This window comes from Acartia tonsa, chromosome 9, assembly GCF_053477335.1.
Source record: "Acartia tonsa isolate MP-2025a chromosome 9, ASM5347733v1, whole genome shotgun sequence".
Lineage (NCBI taxonomy): Eukaryota > Metazoa > Arthropoda > Copepoda > Calanoida > Acartiidae > Acartia > Acartia tonsa.
The window spans coordinates 19471640-19494707 of NC_137268.1; the positions used below are offsets into that span (position 1 = coordinate 19471640).

The window sequence follows — 23068 nt, forward strand, 5'->3', positions numbered from 1 at the left end:
CCTTGAACAGTATCATCTATTTATGCAGTTTTGCAACAATTTTCTTAAAATATTGTTTGTACTGATGCATTAATATTCTGCTAATTCAGTTCTGACAATCTACAAGTGTTAATGTTCGTTTGTCCTTCCATTACAGAGCTTCGCTTTTATGGATGTTGTCATCCTTGTTTTTAAAAAAATAGGGGCGATTTGGGGAAAATATACTTGACAATTTACTACGTCTATTTTCACGATCGAAGGGCAAATTTCAATTAAGCTTCACCTTTTAAAAAATTAAAAACAAAGTTATCTTTTTTATAAAAGGCCAATAAAAACGGATAACATCCTAACAAATGCTCACCTAGAAACTTTAATTCTAAAACCTGGCACGGACTTTGAGTAAACGGAAATGATGAAATGTTTTATACAATTTCCTTAAGAATAGATAGTCAGGAATGTAGGAAGGGGTAAATACATATTTCAATTAATCCGTTAATCAATTGATCCATCGGACTATTAATCCATCTATCCCTTAAAAAGCACTTTAAAAATATATTTATTAAACCATGCATCTATATATTCATCCATTCTTCCATCAATTAATTTAACAATTTAAAATCCCTTATTTCTATCAATATAACAATTTTTCAGCCATCCATCCATTTTTTATTCCTTTATCTCACAAGATAAGAACATACTTATGTTTGTTGTACGAATATCTCAATTTATTTAAAAGTAAGGATATAGATAAAGAAAAAAGTTAAAGGAGTCAGCTTCTTATGGTTCCATAGAGGGTTTATAATAGTCAGTGGAGTGTACCTCAAGACCCCCTAGAGAAATTGCCCCTAAAAAATTTCCCCTCAAAAAAGATTTTTTTACTTTTTCGTTTATAATTTGAAATTGGATAATCGAACTACCCTCTCTCTCCCTTTCTCTTTTGGTTTAAAGCGCCCCATAGGGCCTCTAGGGGCATAGCCGCTATTAAAATATAATTTGAGTATCTTTATACGTATTCCAAATTCTCATGTACTATTATCTAAGAGTATGCAATAAGCTATAAAAATTGGAAAGAATTTTAATGAATATAATAGATTTGAAATCTGCATAAAATTTTAAGGATTTTTTATAAAATTCGTTTTTATATAAGTCATTATTTAAAAGCGCAAATCCAATTTAAGTTAATAAATTTTGAACAATAGGATTGGTGGATTGGAAACTACCTGCGCTCTAATTGGTTGAATGCTGTACGTCACTTAAGCTTCTCCAATCAGGGCGCAGATAGTTTTCAATCCACCAATCACAGATGTCAAAATTATTTAACTTAATTTGTATTTGCGCTTATAGATAAAGAATTATACAAAAAACGAATTTTATACAAATTCCTTAAAATTTTATGCAGATTTCAAAGCTATTATATTCATTAAATTTCTTTCCAATTTTTATAGCTTAGTATGCAAACATAATTTAAGCATTATATTTAATTAAATAAACACGTACACATTTCATAAACTGTACCACATAAACTTCACACAGTTAAATAATTCATATTTTAGTAGATTTTTACAGGCTCTATTACTTTTTAAAATACCAGCGGCTTCGCCCCTAGCCTCTAGGGGCTTTTTCCCCAAGAGGTAATTAATGAAAAAAAAAGTAAGTACCTGGTGAGAAGCCTCCAATCCACCACTAATTTTAAATAAAAGAAAAAAATATTTTTTTAATTTTTTTGTGATTTTCCAGAATATTTATATTCAACCCTTTATTTTTAATTACGTTGCATGTAAATTGTTTGTATATTTTATTATTTATGAACAATAGTTTTTAATTAAAATTTCACAAGGTTTGGTGATTTTCCAGAATATTTTATGAGTATATTAATCCCTTATTTAAAACATAGAATAAATAGAATTTCACTCATGAAAAATAGTTTCTTTTAAAATTCTGTAAGGTTTAGTAATTTTCCAGAATATTTATATTTAATTGTTCATATAACTATGAAATAGAATAAATAAAATTTCAATTATGATCAATCGTTCTTTTTTAATATCTTTAATGTCTGGGGATTTTTGAAAAAATTTTAGTATTTAACCCTTTAATTTTAGGATTGAAGTAAAACAATAGAGGGGAAGGGTTAAATAACTGTATGTCCCCACCCCGTGCCAACTTTCAATTGGTTCTTTGAAAATTAGCCAATAGCATCATAAATATTAACACAGCCAAGTTGCTACAAAAGAGCATAAATCAATTTACTAGCAGACTAAAAAGGTCCCCTAAACCGAGCAGGTAGTTGCCTGGTTTACACATCTATATATACTTATTATATTTATTATTTTAGGTTGCTTGTGATTTGTTTGCTGAGCATATAGACTACGTGGAGGATGTTTGTAAACTTGTCAGGAATATTTTCATATCTTTCAACTTGACAAATAAAAGTCAAGACTGAGAGACTCTTTATAGTGCCTATAAAAAAGTGACGTTATTCAATACAAATGACTAATGATAGGCCCATGCACATACTAAATAAAACAATGGCAGGCCAGTATACATTTCAATTGACCAATGGTAGGCCAGTATGACGTATTTTTATAGGCACTATTAAAAGCTTCAGGACTGAAAAGGTTATTGCATAGTGCATCCACTAGATGCCTGGTAGTTGAAAAAAAAATTTCACAGCTTAAACACCTAGTTATTAAACTCGTTGGGGTTGATTATTCTTTCTTATGCCAAGTCAACCCCCCCCCCCCCCTTCCTTCCTTTACTATTAGTGTCACATGACAGAAATTGGTCAATTGTTCCAAGTTTGTTATTAAAAGCAAGGGGATTGCCTTAGTTTACAATGCTTATCAATCTATTTTTTCTATGTCTATCTCTCCTTCTTCGTTCCTTTCAGTACAACTTTCTTCTTTCACTTTGCTTTACGTGCATTACGCGGTGGGGATAGAACACCTATTGTATCAGCGAAAACTTTTGTATGTAATGCATTCTAAAATATAATTCTAAAATAGTTCAAAATTTACAAATTTCATCAAACTTTAAACTAACTCTCTCTACCTTTCTCTCTTTCTTTTTTTCTATCTCTCTCTCTCTTTCTTTCTCTCTCTCTCTCTCTCTCTAAATTGATGACAAATTTTCCGCTGTTTCAACCAAACAGTCTTTGGTTTTACTTATCAAAACAGTCCATCACTTAATTAAACCAAATCTCTACTAATAAAAACACATTCCTATTTAAATTATTGTTTTTCTGGGGAATAAGTTTTTCCTTTTTGTTTAAGTGCTTAATACCTTGCTTTTAAAAAGCGATGCTACTTTATAATATACTTTGTCTGTTCGTATGTTTGTTCTTCAGTTCCAGGGGCTGCTATTCAGACAATTAATTCCATTTGTTATAACCGAAAATTAAATATTTTGTTGGAGTAAAGATGGAGTAAAACTTGTTTTTTTGGTGTAACTTAAATGGAAGTGGGTCGGAAAGGGAGAGAAAATTTTCACTTAGAATTGTTCGTTTGTCAGAATCACATTACCTTTTCCCTGGTCAGTCCGTCTGGCAATTCATTCGTGATTTTCTCGGCTGCCATAACGGTTGTTGTTGTGAAGATACTCATTTCTAAGGATTAAAATACATAACTATAATGCTTTTGTAAAGGTTTCGGCATTTTTATATTATTCCCTCTCTTTTTATGACCTTAGCTTTGATTATTTGCTCATTAATTGCTTCGCTACCAATAGATGTTGTTCTTTGGTTTAAATGGAAAGTAAAGAAAGTTGAAAATGGAAATATAGTTACGACAAAGCTTTTTTATTTTATTTATTTTTTTGGTGGAAGGGGTTATCCTAATATTATAGAAGTAAAAATGACCAAGCTTTCTTTATTATTTTTTTTTGGGGGGGGGGAGAGGGGTAAAAATTTAAAATAAACATTTTTGGGGGTGATATTAATCCCTTTATCCCTCCCCCCCACCTTGGACGTCCATATTTAATTAAGAATAAACACAAAAATTATAAATATATATATATATGTATATATAAGATCAGTAATCGATAAAGTTTATTGAGTTTAACCCCCTCACCTCATAAAAAATGATATGAAAATAATGTAAAAATTTGTAGTCATGTATCAAATCGAGAAAGCGACCGGGTCAAAGCAAAACATACTCAGGAAAACAATTCAGTAATAGTTATTTCTCGCATCGTATTATAAACGGCTTTCCGCGGATATAGAATGTACAATTATGAGATTAAAACTATTTTTTTTAGCCCCGAGGTGCCGAAGGCACCGGCTAAAAAAACTTATGATTGTATATTTATATATTCGTAGAAAGCTGGATATAATACGATGCTAGACATAGTTTTTTCGTATGGATGAGAACCGGTTCCTATCCACCGGATTCGAATGAATACGAGAAAAAAAATCTTCTCAGGTTTCAGAAGAAAATAAATAAGGGCTCGGCAGCCTGCCTCACCTGCGCATAAGCCTCAAATTTAAAACTGCTTGTGTGTAAAATAAAATCTGAAAAGATGGATTGTCTGTTTAGGACATCCAGCTGAATTTTAAAGTTATATTATGACGATTTTACTGAGGCTTACAAGCACCTGACCCGCAGCTGCCGAGCCTTAAAATAAATCTATACAAAATTTATTCATTGGACAGACAAATATTTGAATGTATAGGTATAGGCCAATGGAAAATAAAACTTTTCCTTCATTTTTTATGTCTGTACACAGTAAAATTTGTTTACTTTAAAAAAAGACTTGATAAGTTTTTATGAATCTAATCCTGCTTTCATGGTAGAAGAAAATTATATATTTTAGTTTAAAATCATTTTATCTGGTGGAAAAGTCTGAGGGGTTTTCTTTAACTTTACTTTGAATTGTTTTGCTCTCTCCAGGTGAACCTCCACATCTTTGGTCCTCAAGTCATAGTTGCTGCCAACACTTTCTGTGCAGGAAATTATTTATACAAAACATAGATATTGAATACTTGAATCCCTTAATAGTGCCTATAAAAAATGACGTCATACAATATAAATGACCAATGGTAGGCCAATACACAGACTAATTTACCAATAGCAGGCCAGTATGTATTTTAATTGACCAATGGAAGTTATTATGACGTCATTTTTATGGGCACAAGAAAAGCTTCTAAATACTTTCATGTACATAGCGACGGAGTTACATACGGACACACTCTTAATATAGAGTAGCTGTGCTAAGAACAACCTACAGGGTGTTTCAATAGAAATGTCTTTTTTAAAATCTTAATTAGGCATAGAAAATAAAACAATTATGTAAAATGGTTTATATATTTGGAAAACATATTGTGGGACATTTATGTTTCAAATATTTAAAAATGGTTATTTCAACAAATTATGCTCTAAAAACCGGTTTTTTCCAAAGGCCTATTTTCGAAGATTTATGGATATAAAAGTTGTGCAAAAAATACGCACATTTTTAAAATTCAAATTGCGCAGCTTGTATTAATAGTAGAAAAATGTTACGTATATCGTTAGAACCGTCATATGCTCTAGTTTGTGAAAATATAAGTACCGTTTTTGTGCAATTTGTACTTTAGGAGCTACGTTGAAAAATGTGAGAAAAAGGTTAAAAAGTTTTAAGTAAGTTGTAACATTTTACCACGTAGCTCCTATACTATACGCAGCACAGGAATTGTTCTTATATATCGAAAAACTAGAGCTTATGACAATTCTAACGGTATGTATAACGTTTTTATACTATTAACACAAGCCGCGCAATTTGAATTTTAAAAATGTGCACATTTTTTGCACAACTTTTAAATCCATAAATCTTCGAAAAAAGGCCTTTGGAAAAAACCGGTTTTTAGGGCATAATTTGTTAAAATAACCATTTTTAAATATTTGAAACATAAATGTCCCACAATATGTTTTCCAAATATATAAACCATTTTACATAATTGTTTTATTTTCTATGCCTAATTAAGATTTTAAAAAAGACATTTCTATTGAAACACCCTGTATAATAGCGCATCAGCTCAACGTCGGGAGGGTGATTGGTTTGAATCTTGGCTCAAAACTGCGTCATAACTAAAGATGTTAAAATGGTTCATAAGGCTGCTATGTTAGATGCTTGACATTAAGAGATAAGGTAGGGGGAATGTTTGATCCCTGAACAGGTGTAACTTATTACCTTAATAAGACTTGTCCTCTATAGGTTATCTAGGTACAAAAAATGATTCTTACAAGTAGTTCCGCTACTCTGTAAACTAAGTCTGGCCGTTCGTCTGGCCTTCTGTCACACAGAGTAATTTGTAAGTATTTTTGTATAAACGGAATGTATCTATCAGAGTCTACCTCGAAAATAGCCAAGGATACTTTTGAACAATTCACAGAGATGTGGCGATTTCTTATCAACGATGTTATACAGGTACAGACAAACAATAAAAACAGTCAGACAGACAGCAGACATAAAAAATGATGAATAATAAAAAAGACAAATAGATTTAATATTAGTATTTTAGTATTTTGATAGATTAGTAAAATATAAGCTTGAAATAGATAGATTGATATATTGACAGATAGACAAATTGCATTATTGTAAGATGAGGTGTTTTTTTCTTTGGATATGTAATAACTTTACAGGGTAACACTGCAGGTTTAGGACAAGGCAAGCATAGGTCTCCAAAGTTAGGCCTCCCTGGGGTTAGGCATAAAAAACTGCCCCCCCCCCCTCCACTTCCTATTTTCAATCTATTTCAAAAATAAGATAAATAGATGGGTAGAAAGATAGAGCTAAGTAAAATACACTTTATGAACAGAAAGATAAAACTTATAAATACAAAGTTTTATAGCTAGTTTTTAAATATTTTAATTTTAGGTGGCTAAAGATATTCTAGAAAGCTTCAAGGTCATTATTGGCTACATTGATTTCAATAAATTAGTTTAATCCTGTATAAAACAAATTTTAAAAAACCAATTGAAATAAATATTATCTTATAAGAAATTCATTTTTTAATTTAATTTTTATGAACGTAACAAGTGTTTTATGATGTGATGGTTAATATTACTACAGTGGGAAAAAATCCAATATTTATACCAATCTAGCCAATAATTTCTGTTACAGGTGTATCCCACTCCTTCAGGCCAGATCCCCATGGGAATGTCTAGCACGAGTAGTGTTGGTACCCTGCTGAGCCCACCCACCAGCCATGGAGGCTACATGGACCCACCACTGCCCCCCACCTCATCCAGCGGCGGTATCCTATCCCCGTTCCGCGGGCCTTCACCTATCAACCACTTTCAACCAATGGACCAGATGATGGGACCTCCACCGTTGGGTTCTAGGATGTCACCCCCAGGTAGTGGTGGCAGTGGTGGTGGTGGTCCTATGCATCCTGATAGCCAGATTCATGGTCCTCTATTGCCCCAAGACAGGCTGCAACTACAACAGCCTCCAGCAAGTGGAATAGGTCCAAGGCCTCCGCCTAGAGGCAGTGAAGCTGCTATGTATCAAGGTGGGGGTGGTGGGCCTGGTGACATGACTCACATGGGACCCATACCACCTGCCAGACAGGCTGCAAATGGCGGTATGATGCGCCAGCATATGCAACAGTCACATTATCCTTTTGATAGAGGACCCCCGGATGGTATGCCATATAGGAATGATTCTGCCTGGGGCAGAGAGGGGTATGGTAATAATGGCAGTGGGGGTATGTGTCCTCCACAAGGGGGACCTGTAGGAGGTAATGGGGGTGGTATGGGATATAATAATTCTATGCCTCCTAGACAACAATCTCAAGGTGGGTTCCAGCAACCCCTAATGCAGCCACCCACACACTTAGGGGGTGGTGGTAGTTTAGTTGGTCCAGGTACTTCAAACCGGTCTGGCATGGCGACCGCGCATGACATTTTAGAGTTATACAAGGATGTAGGTGATGACAATGAAATTGTTAAACATGCACGTACAATGCTCATTAGTGCTCAATCAATGCATAACTTCACTCTAGGTGAGGGCAGGGTTAAGACAACGCAGGACTTCTTCACCAAGGCAGAGGCCTTTTCAGAGGACGCCAACAAAATGTACAAGTTGGTGCGCATGTTTTCTTATCAGGTGCCCTCGGGCGAGGATAAGAGGATCCTCATGCAGTCAGCTGATAATCTTCCCCGCCACTGTGGACAGATGCAGCTGTTGATTCAGCTGCCAGGCATGGGCAAAGAGTCCACCTTTAGAAAAGTAGATAGCATCATCAAGGAGAACAATCAGATCATGCATCGTGTAGGAAAAGTAGTTGAACTGTGTTTTATGAATGCTAAAAAGTATGATCTGGATTTCAGAGGTATCACGCTTTCAAATGGGGCAGGCGATGGCACAGACACAGGGTCGCCGTTTGGCTCAGGATCTGGCGGCGCGGGCAGCGGATCAAGCAGCCTGGCCTCAGACATTGGGTTTGGCTCGAGCAGGCGCAGTGGAGCACCAGCTGCGGGCAACGGTGGCAACAAGAGGACACGTGTTTCATTCCTCCTCTACTAGACAAACCAGACATCTGCCTTCGGTTGTGCCGAGTTCATTCAGAGGCCACAATGGTTGGCATCAGTTGAGAAAATCAATGAGATACAACCATCAACATGTTAAGTCTCAAATAAATCCTAGACAGAAACCACAGTCAAGGCAGAAATACTTTTCAGATATTCATTCAGACAATGTAGAAAGGAATTCCTCAGATACTCGTGATGTCAGCAACCCACAGTCCAGGCCCATTACTACCTGTATCCCAAACCCTAATTATCCCACAGTATCAAACATGGACTCTTTGCATAATGATGGTGTAATAAATAAAACTGTAATGAAAGACACTGTAGTGAAAGTAGTAAAGTCTCAGGTCAAAACTGAACCAACTAGTTATGAAACAACTGTTGACACTGTCAAAGCAAAGCCTAGTGGCGAAGCTCAGTCAATTGGATCTAGTCAAGGCTTCCAAACTAACTTTCTTCCTAGCAAGCCAGGAGTCAAGGAGGTTAACTTTTGGATTGAGACAGACAAGAAAAATCCACGGAGAAATTGGAAATATATCACTGAAAAAGCTCTGGTCAAGAAGGCAAGTAGCACTAAAAATAATGCTCACCGTAAGAAATATGACAAAGGCATCCTTGCTAAAGACAGTTCTAAAATTGAACAAAATAAAGATATCTCAGATCAAAAAGAAGAAAATCAATCAAATGCCAAAAGTAACATTGCAGAAACATCAAAAAGTAATGGCCTTGAGATGAATAAACCAAATGATGTTCAAATTATTACTGAAACAAATGTTAATCATCAAAACTCTGATCATGATAAATATGTCTTAGAAAATAGTGCAGACAAAAGTTCCCAGGATGACAATGTAGACCAAAGTTACCCTGAAATTGATGATGCTGGCGACAAATTTTCCACCCCAATGAGGCGTAAGATGCGCAAGGGCCCAGCAAAGCCCCGCAGGGCTATTTACTTTACCAAGGAGATGGGCTACTACAGGCAGTGCTTCCAGCCAAGATTTGAGGCTCCCAAGACCTGGGGCGACTTTTTTCACTGCAGATCTCGCGATTTTGTGTTTGTGTCCGTGGGTTTGTGTAATATTATTATTTTACAGTTTGCTTTGGTTGTTATTATGTATTGTAGGTTGCAGGAACAACAAAATTATGGCTAAATTCTATTTACTAAAAGCCACACTGTCTAAAAGTACACTTTCATAATTTCATTTCTTATTGCTCCAAAAAAATAAAAAAGAAGGTATATTTTTTACAGTGTGACTCAAATGTTATAAGTGTATGTATATATCTAATAATAGTAAACGTTTATGTAAATTTTTCCAGCTAAATGTTAAATATTCCATATTTTTCTATAAAATTCTATATTTCCAAAAGAAGATAAGCTCCTAATTACCAAATGTCTAACTAAAAAGTAACAAAATAGCTTTCATAACTTTTCTAATCCTTGGAGGATAAAATATTTGCAAATTTTACTAATCCCTTTCTAAATAAATTGTAACAAGTTTCAAATCTAAGACAAATTCAAAATTATAAAATAAATTTACATCAGTGATTAAAATAAGCATTCTTTAGAAAAAATTAAAATGCAAAAGTACATGACTAAAAACTTTTATAAAAATTACTCTTTTTCCTAAAATACTTTTCCATTTAAAAAATCATAAAAGTCATTATTCTCATATTTTCTCTCTAAATCATAACATTCATAAGTAATGCCTATAAACAATTTACAAATTACCTCTAAAAACTAGTTCTCCTTAAGCAGAATGATAAAAATTTCAAAATCAGATAGTTAATATAAAGATTATAAATTAATGTGAATGTCCTACAATAGTCAGAGCTTCAATAATTCTCCTGGATTTTCTTGTTCCTGCCCTTTTATTTGAGAATGGGGTTAAAATTAGCAAAACAAAAATATTATCTTTTCATTCAAAACTTGGCCTAATAATTTTTTTTAATGAAAATACTTTTATGAATTTCAATAATTTTTGTATTGTTTTGCTAAATTTACTTCATTTTTTTTTAACAATGGTCAATTTAGATATAGTGTGTGTTTTTTCAACAGCATAAAAAAATTGAGCTTCTTCTTTTTAAAATTAAGCTTTTTAATAAATTCCTTAACCTATCTATTGCTTACATATATTTTTATTGTTAAAAATTTGTTTAATTGTGTATCCAAAAAGTTTCCCTAGCTTAGAAGCATATCAAAAAAGAAAAAAATATATTTAAGAGAATTTTATTTATCCAACAAAATTGTTCTTTGTGAAAAAAATTTGTTGGGACCAAATTTATATAAACTTATATTAATATATAAATCTATTATAGAAAATTTTAGATATTGTAATAATAAAGTCCAAAATTTTAAAAATTATAAATAAGATTACGTCCAAATATCAATATTATTTCTATAATCACTTTAACTAAAATGACCAACATAAATAAAAAAAAATTGACCAGTCTAAATTTTAATCATTGTTATAAGACTTTAATGATTATACAAAAATAAACAAAATTTCAAATCTATAAGAAAAAAATTTTATTGAATTAAAATTTCATAAAAGTCAAATTTTGGCCTCAAAAAAGATTTTGTTATTTTTGTATCATTGTTAAAAATCTGTAAAATTTCGTTATTTGTAATTTTGTAATAGCCTTGTAATAATTTTGTATAATACTGTTATGTAAAATAATAGGTAAACCTAATAATAATGCATCATGTCAATAACACAACAAATAATTAGACAATATATTCAAATAAAACATTCAATAATAAATATACTTGTGTCCAGTTAAAAAAATTTCTTCAAAAAAAGCATTGTTTTTTAGTACACATATGATAAAACAGAACATACATTTCTACATAAATTCAAAAGTATTAAATAAAACAAATATAAATCTTTTAGTCAAATCATTTTGCCAAAATATTTATTTACAATCTTTACTTAACTTGATTTTTTATTTTGAGGTTAAAAATATTTTTTACTGGACACACTATATAAAATTAACAATAAATTTCTCAATGGTTTATAAAAATTATATATGCTGTTAAATTCTAATAGAAATATTGCTTTACATTTTATAATATATTTCAAGATATTAAGCAGCCTGTTTAAAAACCCTTACTTTCTGTTATATATTGCAAAGTTCTAATAAGATTTTTTAAAATTAAAAAGAAAATTGATGGGGTGAGAGGAAGATAATTATCAACAGGAAATTTTGGATTCTTTTATTTATATCATAAATTTGTGAGAACTTTCAGTTGCAATTGTTATTCTGTTAGTTTTCTAGTTTAAAGAATTTTTTGGCTAAATAAATAAAGGAAACTGAATCTAAAAGTTTTAAAAAATTTAATTGTTTTTATAAATATAAGTAAGTTTTGGTGTTTTTAAAGGCTGCAATAAAAACATAGTAAAAAACTAAAAATTTGCCAAACTAAATCTAAATAAATATATAGATAAAGATACATATATAAAATGTAAATTTCTAATATATATTATATAAAGAAGATATATAATATACAAAAATATATAAATAAAGTGTGTGACTGGTATTTTCAATGTTAAACTTTTAAATAAATAAATCAGGGTCTGTAAATTGTTTTGTTTTGTATTGATTCTGCTTTTATTATTTACTTTGTCAATTCAACAGTCTAAGTGAAAAAGTATAACATGGATTGCAACAATGCAAAACCAATGAAATAAAATACAATCAAGGATGATAACATCCATAAAAGCGAAGCTCGAAAATGGTAGGACCAACGAACATTAACATCTGTAGCGTGTCAGAACAAAAAAGCAGAATATAAATGTATAAGTCTAAACAAAATTGTAAAGGTAAATGTGTTGCAAAAACCGATTAAATACAGGATACTGTTAATGGGCATACTTACATTTTTAGTACTTGAGAGATGCTTTTCTTATGATATTGTTCCAGAAATCAGATGAAAAGGATAATTATAATATACAAAAATATGGTGTCAAAAAATCATCATGTTTAAAATGGACGTACAGACTTTTTGGTAACGATTATAGATTTGCTACGCTTACTAAATCGTACCTAATTGTTATAAGGAAGGATGGACGGACGGACTTTATATCAAAATACTTAACTTGGATTTGAATGAGTTTAGTAAATGTTATGGGGATGAAATAAAAAAAAACATTCAAAAGTAGCGAATCACAAAAAAATGATAGATAGACAAACGAACAAAACGAGTTATATAGCAAATGTTTTATGGTCATAAAAAAGGACGAAAAAGAAAACAAAGAGGGATAAGACTGATAATTAAGAATCACGAAACCTTTACATATCAAAATTTATTTGTCTTTTCTAGCTTGACCAACAAATCTGTGATAAGGAATATTTAAAAAGCAGCCCAGAAAATCAGATGTACGGACTGATAAACAAAGTAAATTATGGAGTAGCTTCACTATAAGTACCACTGAAAAAAATATCTTCTGTTGTAAAGACTACAAAGATTCCCATGGGTAGAACCCAATTTGAAACTTTTAAAGACCAATTGTGTAACATTGTGTTCTTCTATTATTATTGAAAAGTAAGAGGATGTGTGTCTATCTAAGTGTGGCGTATGATCTCACTAACCACTGAACCGAAATGGTTCTCCTGGTCCAGGGAAGGTTTATAACTACTTTAAGGGATTGCAACTTCATCTCTCCTAGATAAAAAAAAGAATACAGTGGACTTCCTCCCCTTCCCATTTCCTCAAGTGCCACTAGAAGCCTCTAAGGGCGTTTCCACTAGTCCTTTACAAATCAAAGCTTTACGGGTTGATGCGTTAGATCTGATAATTAATCTAGCCATGTTAGAATAAACCTATTGACATCAAACTCTGCATGATGATTTCTGTAATATCTATAGGTATCTTGAAAAAGAGTATTTTTTTGTAGTCAAACAAGGTTGGGGAGGGAGGGGGGGGGAGTATTAAACCCCCATAAAATATGATTTTGTTTGTAGTACCTATCCAGAGTTGTGTGTACTCCGTCCCATGAGCATATCTAAATTCTTGTCTTTTATCTTCTTTTCAAAGACCAACTGTATTAACCAGAAATTCAATTACATTGTCTGTGTGTGTTTTTAGTAGCGCAGCCACCCAATGACTAGTGCATAACCGTATATCCGTCAGAATGTCACTCATTTAGGATCTTAAGGGATAAGACAATGTATGATAAGTTGGTATATATCCCAGTGATGATACACAAAACTTCATAGTCTGTAGAATAAAATAATAGATTTAAAAAATCGATAAAAGTATCTAAAGTTATTGTCCAACGAATAAGATTACGTGGTTTTAGAAACATAGGTTAGCAGTGTAAATCATTTATTGAATACCCATCTCCCAAGGCTAAGCCTGGATAAGTTAGCTGGAGAACGCGGGAATTTACCACTTGGTCTCATTATATTTAACCTCGAGGCCAATTTAGTTTATGAACTGCAAGATTATGCGGCTATGCGTCCTAAACTCCTTGATTGCACCTGTTTCTATGTCAATCCATTCTCCCCATTCTACCATTCAACGTCGAATATCTGACATAGTAACATTTAAGGTATCTAGTTATGACGAAATGTTTGGCCAGGATTCGAACCCATCACCTAACCTACAACGATTGAAAGCAACTCATATTGTGCCACAGTCGCGGATTGACAAAACGTTTTAGCATATTTTTTTCTCATTCTAAAAGTGAACATCTAAATATGTAAGATATTTACTCTTTTTTACGTTTATATGAAATCTACCAGAATTTTTTGTACAATAAGGCTAGAAATTAAGTGCCCCTCAAAACTTCAGTTTTGGGAAGCTTCGCAACTCTAAAACTAACGGTCTGTCCTTCAGTTTGTATAGCTCTTTCTTGGTTTGTCAATCTGTCAATCTTCCTACAAAGTTATAAATATCAAAACATAGAAAAACTAACTTTAAAAATTTTCGGGATTTCTAATAATTTATTCTTGGTTTTATACCACTGAACATCTGCTTTTTAGATCACTTTCCATTCACGATTTTTTGTGTTTCTTTGTTAATAAAATAAATGATCTACCAAATTCAACCCAATCGCTGAACTTTTTTTATCAAAATGATTCTAATAAACTCCTATTATCATATGACAAAAAACAATGCCTTAGAGGGTATTAGCAATAAAAAAAACCTGTTTATTTTTCCACGTTTATGTAAATATTTCCTGGAATTCCATATCTTTTTTCATACTCAATTGATTCCATAGCGAGCTAAGAGTGATATGCGTTTTAGGTTGTTTATACGATGCTGTCTAAAATGGTGCAAAAAATGGGGACAAATTTCAAATTGATTTGACGGGGCTGTTTATTTACGTCACAAGTGAGGGGAAAGAAAAGGGAAGGAGGAAAGAAACCCCCTAGAAAAGAGATGGGGGTATGACGTCACACGCCAAAACAATTTGAAATTTGTCCCCTTTTTTTGCACCATTTTTTGAGATAGGCGTTTTCTGAGATAGGCGTTTTTTGAGATGACCCACTTAATGCACCCGTTGGTGAGTTTGAATCTCGGCTCACACCGCATCTTAACTAAAGACGTGAAAGGTGTATGTACCTACTGCTGCTATGTCAGATACGTGATATTAAGAGGATGAGTAGGGAGAATGCCTTGTTCCAAAACAGCCACAGGACAAAGGTCATGCAATCAAAAGGTTGGTTGTCTGATGTAGTTGGAATTTTAAGGCATAATATTAACACATGAAAATCTAATATGTAGAATTTATTTCAAAATGAGTAGGATGGGTCTCTGTGCTCGCAAGGCAATTTGAGGAAATCACTATTGTTGTTCATGCATATTTTTTTGGTTTTGCTACATCCAATGAACACCCTACTTCTGTAATCTTGAGCACTTGGTGTGTATATACTTACACACTTGTAACAGAGCCGTGAATTATTACAACAGCACAAACTGTACCTCCACTTTATTTAATATCATCATTGAAGACCCTATTCTATGCTAATGTCATAGGATGATTTAACCAATTAATTAAATTTACTCTTATTTTGTAAATATTGACAATTTGACAAGGAAATTATTTAGATAGATGCTAACCTCATGCAATATAAAAATTTGTATCCAATAAATAAGAGGGTACAATAAATTGTTAATTACCTAATTTGCTTTACATGATTTTAAATAAAAGAAGTTAGTATTAAAAATCCAGCGAACCTGCTAACAAAAGCCTGCTAGTGCTTGTGTTAATAATTTCTGTGCGCTTGGTCTGTTAATACAAATACAGAATAACAGCATTCTCCGCTAGTAAAAGTGTATTAAAAATCTGCTAAATACGAAATATTAAGTTAGTTCTATTACCCAAAGTCCAAGACAACCAAAAAACAATTGTACATTTGCACATAGCGAGTTTCAGAACTTTACGAACGTGAAGGCACACAAAAGAATTCCTACTTTTTCAATATCTATCAAATTTCAATACAATTTTAAAGCGTAAAAAGAATTTCTTGCTATTCGACAAAGAAGTAAGAAATATTTATAGATTACAATAAATGAGAAATTGTCCAATTTTATGGATAGGTCCAACCGCTTACGAGTTCCAATAGGAACATATATAATTATAGACAGAGACACACATCCTCTTACCTTAGGAAAAATATGTATTTTACTATAACAGTCAGATTATACTTTCCTACATTTCCTCAAATTAGAAACTGTTGAAAATCAGCTATTCATGCATGATATTTTTATAAATGGTTTTCTCGTATTCATTCGAATCCGGTGGATAGGAACCGGTTCTCATCCATACGAAAAAACTATGTCTAGCATCGTATTATATCCAGTTTTCTACGAATATAAAGGCACGGGCTAAAAAAAACTGGTTTTAATCTTATAATTGTACATTCTATATCCGCAGAAAGCTGTTTATAATACGATGCGAAAAATAACTATTCTAAAATATTACAAACGGTAGACATTTTGAAGCGTAGATATGCTCTATAAAAATTTCAAAGAGTGTGTTAATTTATGTAGAGATCCCGTGATACCATATTCCTGTTTTTGGGGGGTGGGTTAAAGATCCCTCCCAACCATTAGGTTCTTTGCCTTCAATTTTAATTTTGTGAAAGGTACAATTACAAATTTTTAACAAATATGCAAGGTGGCTAAAAAAAATTATATCACACTTTTTATGCCTTTATTGTCTCCAAGCAAACAACAACAATGATAGTTAGTTTACTAAAGCATAAACTTTTTGACCCATTCCTTTTTGGATTTTATGAATTTAAAAAACACTGTAAACACAAAAAAAAATATTGAACAGAAGCTTTACAAAGCTTTAAAAAATCAGCCATATGACGTCATAAAAATTATGGATTATTCAATTCATCTCTTTTCTTTCCCACTTCTTCTCTCAACCCTAATTTTTATGACGTCACATGGATGATTTTTTTAGACACTTTGCTTCCATTGAACACCCTCTTTGTCACTGCGGTCTTTCATCAACCTTTATTGTCACAGGGAGAGTTACAGATATATATTATTTAAATCATTTCAACTTTGGATGGAATATAACTCATGTAAATGGATTATTATTTCTTAAATCTTGCACCAGATTATCATGTACTCTAATGAAGTGAACCTTGTAGCTGGCTAAAATATCTATCCCCTCCATATTCTCCCCTCCTACAGAATAAACGACTTGATCAGTAAGAGATGTCCATGTTAGCATTCTAAATTGATAACAATATTTTCCCTGTCATAATATCCACGTATATTCTACATCCATTCCTGTGGAACTTACTTGATAGAAGGGGTGGGAGTAGAGTCGACTTTCAACTGAAAGCAAAAAAAACTATTTTAGCAGGGGTCAATTTATTAAGAGGTCGATTTCTCTTGGGATTGTGGAGGCTCCCTCTTCCATTAAACTGTTTTTAACCTATTTTTAAAACATATATAAAAAAAATACTATGACAACAGTAGAATCAGACTGCAGAGCACAAATTTGAATTAAGTCCCCAATAAACTTTTTTGGTGGGATTTAAAAATTAATTTTTACTGATGCTCTGGTCATTTTTGACCAGAGCAAAAGGTCTTTTTTTATTTGGGTAAAATTCGTAGCTTTTAGAGTGTTTTGCTTCATAAATCTTGTATTCTGGTATAGAGTAAAATTAAGCCTTTTGATTTCATCTAAATTAATTCATTAAAAAATTAATTTTTTGTAATATATCAATGAATTAACATTGACATGTTTGTGTTCTATCACTTATTTTAAAAACATAAAAAAGCTGTAAAGGGTTAAATGACAACAAATGTTTATGCAATACAACAAATTTATTTTTGTCACATATACAAATGTGATATAAAATAATATTATTTAAACTTATTTTTTAAAATAATTTTAAAACGTATGTATCTTTTATGTGTATGGTTTTCATTCTTTTCATTTCAATTAAATAAAAATTATTTAACTACATTGGAAATAAGTCACTTTGTGAAAACACTCTTTTTTTGAATTGTAAAGAATTGAAATAAAACAAGACTTCTTATTGGTTAGACTTCAGAATTATTTGATTTATTGTAAATGTTAGATTTTTCAATGAAATAAATTGTTTTGGAAAAAAAATATTTCCAATGAACAGAGTAATGTTTTTTTATTGTATCAATATAAAGTGAATTATATAAAAATGTTCTGTAAGCCACAATATTAAACGAAGTTAAAAAAGAGCTTTTGCTCCGGTCAAAATGAATACAGCAACAATAAAAATTAATTTTTAAATCCCCCCAAAAAAAGTTTATTGTGGACTTAATTCAAATTTGTGCTCTGCAGTCTGATTCTATAGGTGTCCTAGTATATTTTTGACCCCCCATTCAAAAATAGGTTATGTCTTAACCTCTTTTCGAGGAAGCTTTGTGTTTATCAAGATCGAAATTAATTCCTTATCATTATCCTAAATTAAGCGCAAATGTCGTCTTGTTTGACTTTCCTTTCATAAAGTGACGCAGTATGGATTGTTTATATTTGGATGCGCCCACGTTCGTTACTTTTGAATGAGATATGAGTGTGTGAAGATTTCGGAGAACAAAATTGGGCCTATCATTGGTCTCATAGTGCGTGAACAACCCTAGTATACCAGGGATTTGAAACCATAAGAACTTCAGGTAGAATTTGTTAATTTTATTAAGTGGAATGGTGTATAGGACGATTATATTTAGTTTAAAAGGCTTTAGCCAGCTAAGCATGAAACTTAATTATGATTAATATTATGTTTTAGTAATTTTTTATGTGCTTTTATTTTTGCATTTAACAATGATTTATTAAACCAAATAATTTTCCTTTAAAGCCAAAGTTTCCAAAGATTCTTAACCGTAGAGAAAAATGATTTTAAAAAGCAATTAAGATTACGTGGTTATAAAAAAACTGGAATTATGAATTAATTGATTTTGTAATTTCAGGACTTTGAAATAGTTGCCTCAATAAATCTATAATCAAACCTGCTGTTGAAACTTGATGGTTCCTGGTATTGGGGGTTTGTCTGTAAGTCAACAAGATCTCGAGAACTTCCTGCTAATTCGGAAGTCACACTCAACCAAAGTGTCATGGTTGAGACAATTTCAAAGTATCTGAAGAATAGGCGTTAGCATTCTTCAAGAGATCAATAGCATCCAGTGATTATTGATGCAATATACTGTGACAATTTTTTTCTGTGAAATAAGTACCTAGTGAATCAATATGCCACTAACCAAAAAGCAGAAAATTGAGCGAGCTATCGCTATTGGCAGTGAAAGGCTAGAGGTGTTTGACGAACAGTTAAAAGTGTTTTATGACAATCTAAAAGCCTGCCAAAGTTTTAGTTCATGTGAAAATGTGAATTTAAAATCAATTCGTGACATTTTTAGTGAGGTCAAGGACCAATCTGACCTAATAAAAAGTCTAAAACCTGCCTTGGAGACTAGTGAGTTGCGCGAGTTCAAGCGTGATTTGGATGAAGCTAGTGAACAGAAAACTGTTGCAGATAAAGTTTATGCGTCGTTGGAGCAGTGTACAAAAATTCTGTACTGGCTTGACAATGATTCAGACGACGCGAGGTCAAGCACTGTCGCCAGGAACCTCGATGTCATTGAGAAGGTGAAGATGGACATGGGAGTGCTTAAAATTTCCATGGAGTTGCGCCAAGAAGTACGTGATATGTACCAAAGGCTTAGAGAGATGGAACGTCGTTCATCTAACTTGGATGAGAGTGGAACACCTGCCATACTCTCCAGAAGTATGTCTGCCGTGGATATTCAGAGTTCCAACCCGCAGTATGGGCGCTGGGACAACAGTTTGTTGCCGTCATTTGACGGTACTGACATGGATTACTCCAATTTTAAACAGGTCTTTAAAGATCTATGCGCTGGTTACGGATTTTCTGACCAGAGGTTAAGTCTGATGTTGTGTATGGAGAAGGTGATAACCAACCCGGAGCTACGCAAGCAAGTGTCAGCGATTAGAGATCATAATGAACAATGGTTGTTTCTCGATCAGATGTTTTTATCAAACACCCGCCGGTTCATGAAGATTTTAACTAAGCTGAACAAGATGAAACCTGTGGATAAACCTGTGGACGTGGTTAGTGGAATTGCTACCTTCAAGAGAAATATGCAGGAAGTAGAAGCCATCGTTGGTTCTGCAGCTAAGGATTACCACCACCTAACTCTTATTCATATTTTCAAAGACAAGTGCCCAGATGGCCTGAGAGAGAAAATTATGATAGAGCTAGGTAGTATGAACCAACCAAACATCCAGAAGATTGTAGAACTGCTGGAGAGGACCAGGGGAGCAATGTTGGCCGGTGATATGTCCTATGACACTAGCGTCGGCAAGAGAAATCGTGACAGAGCTGCCGCCGCGCAAGTATCTGGCCGCAGCGACAATAAGAATGGAAAGGCTGGAAAGGACAAGGCTTCCAAGTGGAACAGTACATGTCCTGTTGAAAGCTGCAAGGAGAAACACCCGATTTTCCGTTGCCTCATGTTTAAGAAGATGGATGTGGTTGACCGAAAAAAAGTTGTCCAGCAGAAAAAGTTGTGTGAACTCTGCCTGTGTGATGGCCATGCTGCTGACAAGTGTAATAAATCGGATAAGCTTGGTGTTTGTGGCACCAATAATTGCGACAGATATCATAGCCGGTTGATCCATGAGGCTAGTGCTGGTGTGAATACAGTCTACAAGTCAAGTTCTGCACCCAGCCCCTGTACTTTCTTACTTCAGTTAGTTCCTGTTGTAGCACCTGGCGGCGGCACCTGCCACGCCACTGTCATGTTTGACTCTGGTGCAAATTTGCCACTTGTGTCTGAGAAGTTATCCAACAAGTTGAAGCTGAAATCTACCGGCAGATATACAACTATTTCTGTAGCTGACGTCAGTGAGACTTCCTGCTTCAATGTTGTGTTTTATCTGAAGGATAGGGACGGTAATTTGAGGGAGTTTGAGGCAGCTGTCATGCCTACCCTCGGCGGGGCCAACGAGATGCGCTCGGTCCACCCCAAAACCGCCGCCGAAATATTTAAGATGCCGCCAGAAAGATTTACATATATTAGTGGAGGCTTAGATATCATCATTGGAAATACACATCCTGACGTGTTTCCATCAACCTACCAGAAAGTGGGCCAGTCTATGTTGTGGCGAACCATTTTTGGTAGTGGTTTTATCTGTACAAGTGCTGACGGTGGAGCTGGAGACCAAAAGTCGGCATATAAGGCTGTCAGTGTCAGTGGAGGCACCTTGCCAGACTTTTTGACGTCTGAATCGTTTGGCGTACAGCCGCAGGCACTTTGTCCAGGATGTACTGCCTGTCAAGAGTGCAAGGCTATGGCCGACGGCACTACCTGGGACCAGCGTGAGAGGCAGAGAATAATTGAGGCAGGTTTAACACTAGACTTGCAATCCAACAAGTGGACAGGTCAATATGCTTACATTGAAGATCCTCACACTTTGCCCTACAATGAGAGTTTAGCCCGCAAAATTGCTGAAAAGGATCGTGCCAAGATGGTCAAGGAAGGTACCTATGATATGTATGTGCAGGTATTCAATGACGCCATATCCAGAGGCGTGTTTCAAAAAGCAACGCCTGAAGAATTGAAGTATGAAGGGCCTAAGTCTTGTTCATCAATAGTGGTTGCTTTCAAGGAGGATTCAAGTTCCACACCCATGAGATTGTGTGCAAATAGTTCTCTGACGTTCAAGGGCACCAGTTTTAATCACATAATGCTGGGAGGTCCGCCGCCAATGCAGAAGATTTTTTATCATTTGCTGCTTTTCCGCGGTTACAAGGTTGGTTTAACCGCGGACATTTCCAAGTTTTATAACTCCATCCTGGCCACAGAGTTCGACAGCCAGATGAAGAGAGTTTTATTTTCCCCGACGCCAGACGGTCCACTTGAAATTTACCTGACTAAAGTGGTGAATTTTGGCGAGTTGGCTGCGGGAAATCTGGCAGTTACAGCCCTGAAGTTGACGTCCTGCCTGTTCGGCGGAAAGAGTGAAGCAGAAGTCAAGGAGATGTATGGAGAGGGACAGATAAATGGTAGCGATATTGTTGCAAAACCTGAATTATGGAAGGAGCCAGAAATACCTACCTACCCCGAGGAAGATTTCAAGTTACCTCAGATTCCAGTTGCAGTCAAGCTTGAGAAGCACAGCTTCATAGATGATGTTATTTCGGGAGCAGGATCTGTGCCAGAAGCCAAGGAAATGATGAAAGAGGCCGACAGAATTATCAGCAAAGGTAGTTTTTCCTTCAAACAAGTCATTTATTCTGGTGATGATTGCCAGCCAACCAAGGTTCTTGGGCTGATATGGAAGCCAGCCACTGATGTGTTATCCATCGCCACGAGAGTCAACCAAGATGGTAAAGTCAAGGGAAAGAAGGTGAAAGAGGATGCTGATTTGTACAACCTCCAGGACGCCTTGGACGAGAATCTGACAAAGAAGATGGTCCACAGGTTCGCCGCCCAGACCTTCGACCCGCTTGGGCTTTGCAGCCCTATCTTGTTGAGAATTAAACTTGTCCTGCGGAAAACATGTTTGCTGAATTTGGGCTGGCAAGATTTCATTCCAAAAAGTCTACGGGATGAACTTGTTAAGTCGCTGGAGGACAGAGCTGAGGTCGCTAAATTGGAGTTTGACCGTTGTGTGGTCCCGGAGGAACCAACTGGCCTTCCATCCTTGATGATGTTTTCGGATGGGTCATCAGAGGCCTATGCATGTATGGCATATTTGAGGTGGCCAACTAGGCAAGGGTTTGAAACGTTCCTGCTAGCCACCAAGTCAAGAGTTGCGCCGGTCAAGACTGAATCAATTCCACGCCTTGAATTGATGGGTTGCCAGATGTCCACCAGGTTGTCAAAGTCCATCAGAGATGCCCTGCCCTTTGATGTTATCAGAGTGATGTACTTTACTGATTCATTGTGTGTTTTATCACAAATTGTTTCCAACAGTGCCATGTTGAACACATTTAATTCTCATCGCATTGGAGAAATCCAATCTGCAACCAACAAGGATGACTGGAGGTGGGTCCCTGGGACACACAATGTTGCAGATTTGGGCACCAGAAGCACCTGCAAGGTATCAGATTTAGGT

At 34.3% G+C, this 23068-nt stretch overlaps 2 protein-coding genes across 2 annotated transcripts in view; both read left to right on the plus strand.

Annotated features, from left to right (window-relative positions):
* LOC145328417 (alpha-catulin-like) overlaps nucleotides 1-9831 on the plus strand; it is an 87619-nt gene extending 77788 nt beyond the window's left edge. Inside the window, exons 16-21 of the mRNA XM_080172058.1 lie at nucleotides 2312-2371; nucleotides 4082-4129; nucleotides 4860-4917; nucleotides 6293-6375; nucleotides 6826-6855; nucleotides 7072-9831. Coding sequence (XP_080028184.1) covers nucleotides 2312-2371; nucleotides 4082-4129; nucleotides 4860-4917; nucleotides 6293-6375; nucleotides 6826-6855; nucleotides 7072-8478 — 1686 coding nt within the window. The 3' untranslated portion in view covers nucleotides 8479-9831. The remainder of the gene's footprint in view (nucleotides 1-2311; nucleotides 2372-4081; nucleotides 4130-4859; nucleotides 4918-6292; nucleotides 6376-6825; nucleotides 6856-7071) is intronic.
* The window catches only part of LOC145328420 (uncharacterized), a 383707-nt gene that overhangs the window by 322032 nt on the left and 38607 nt on the right, over nucleotides 1-23068 (plus strand). The window lies entirely within an intron of this gene.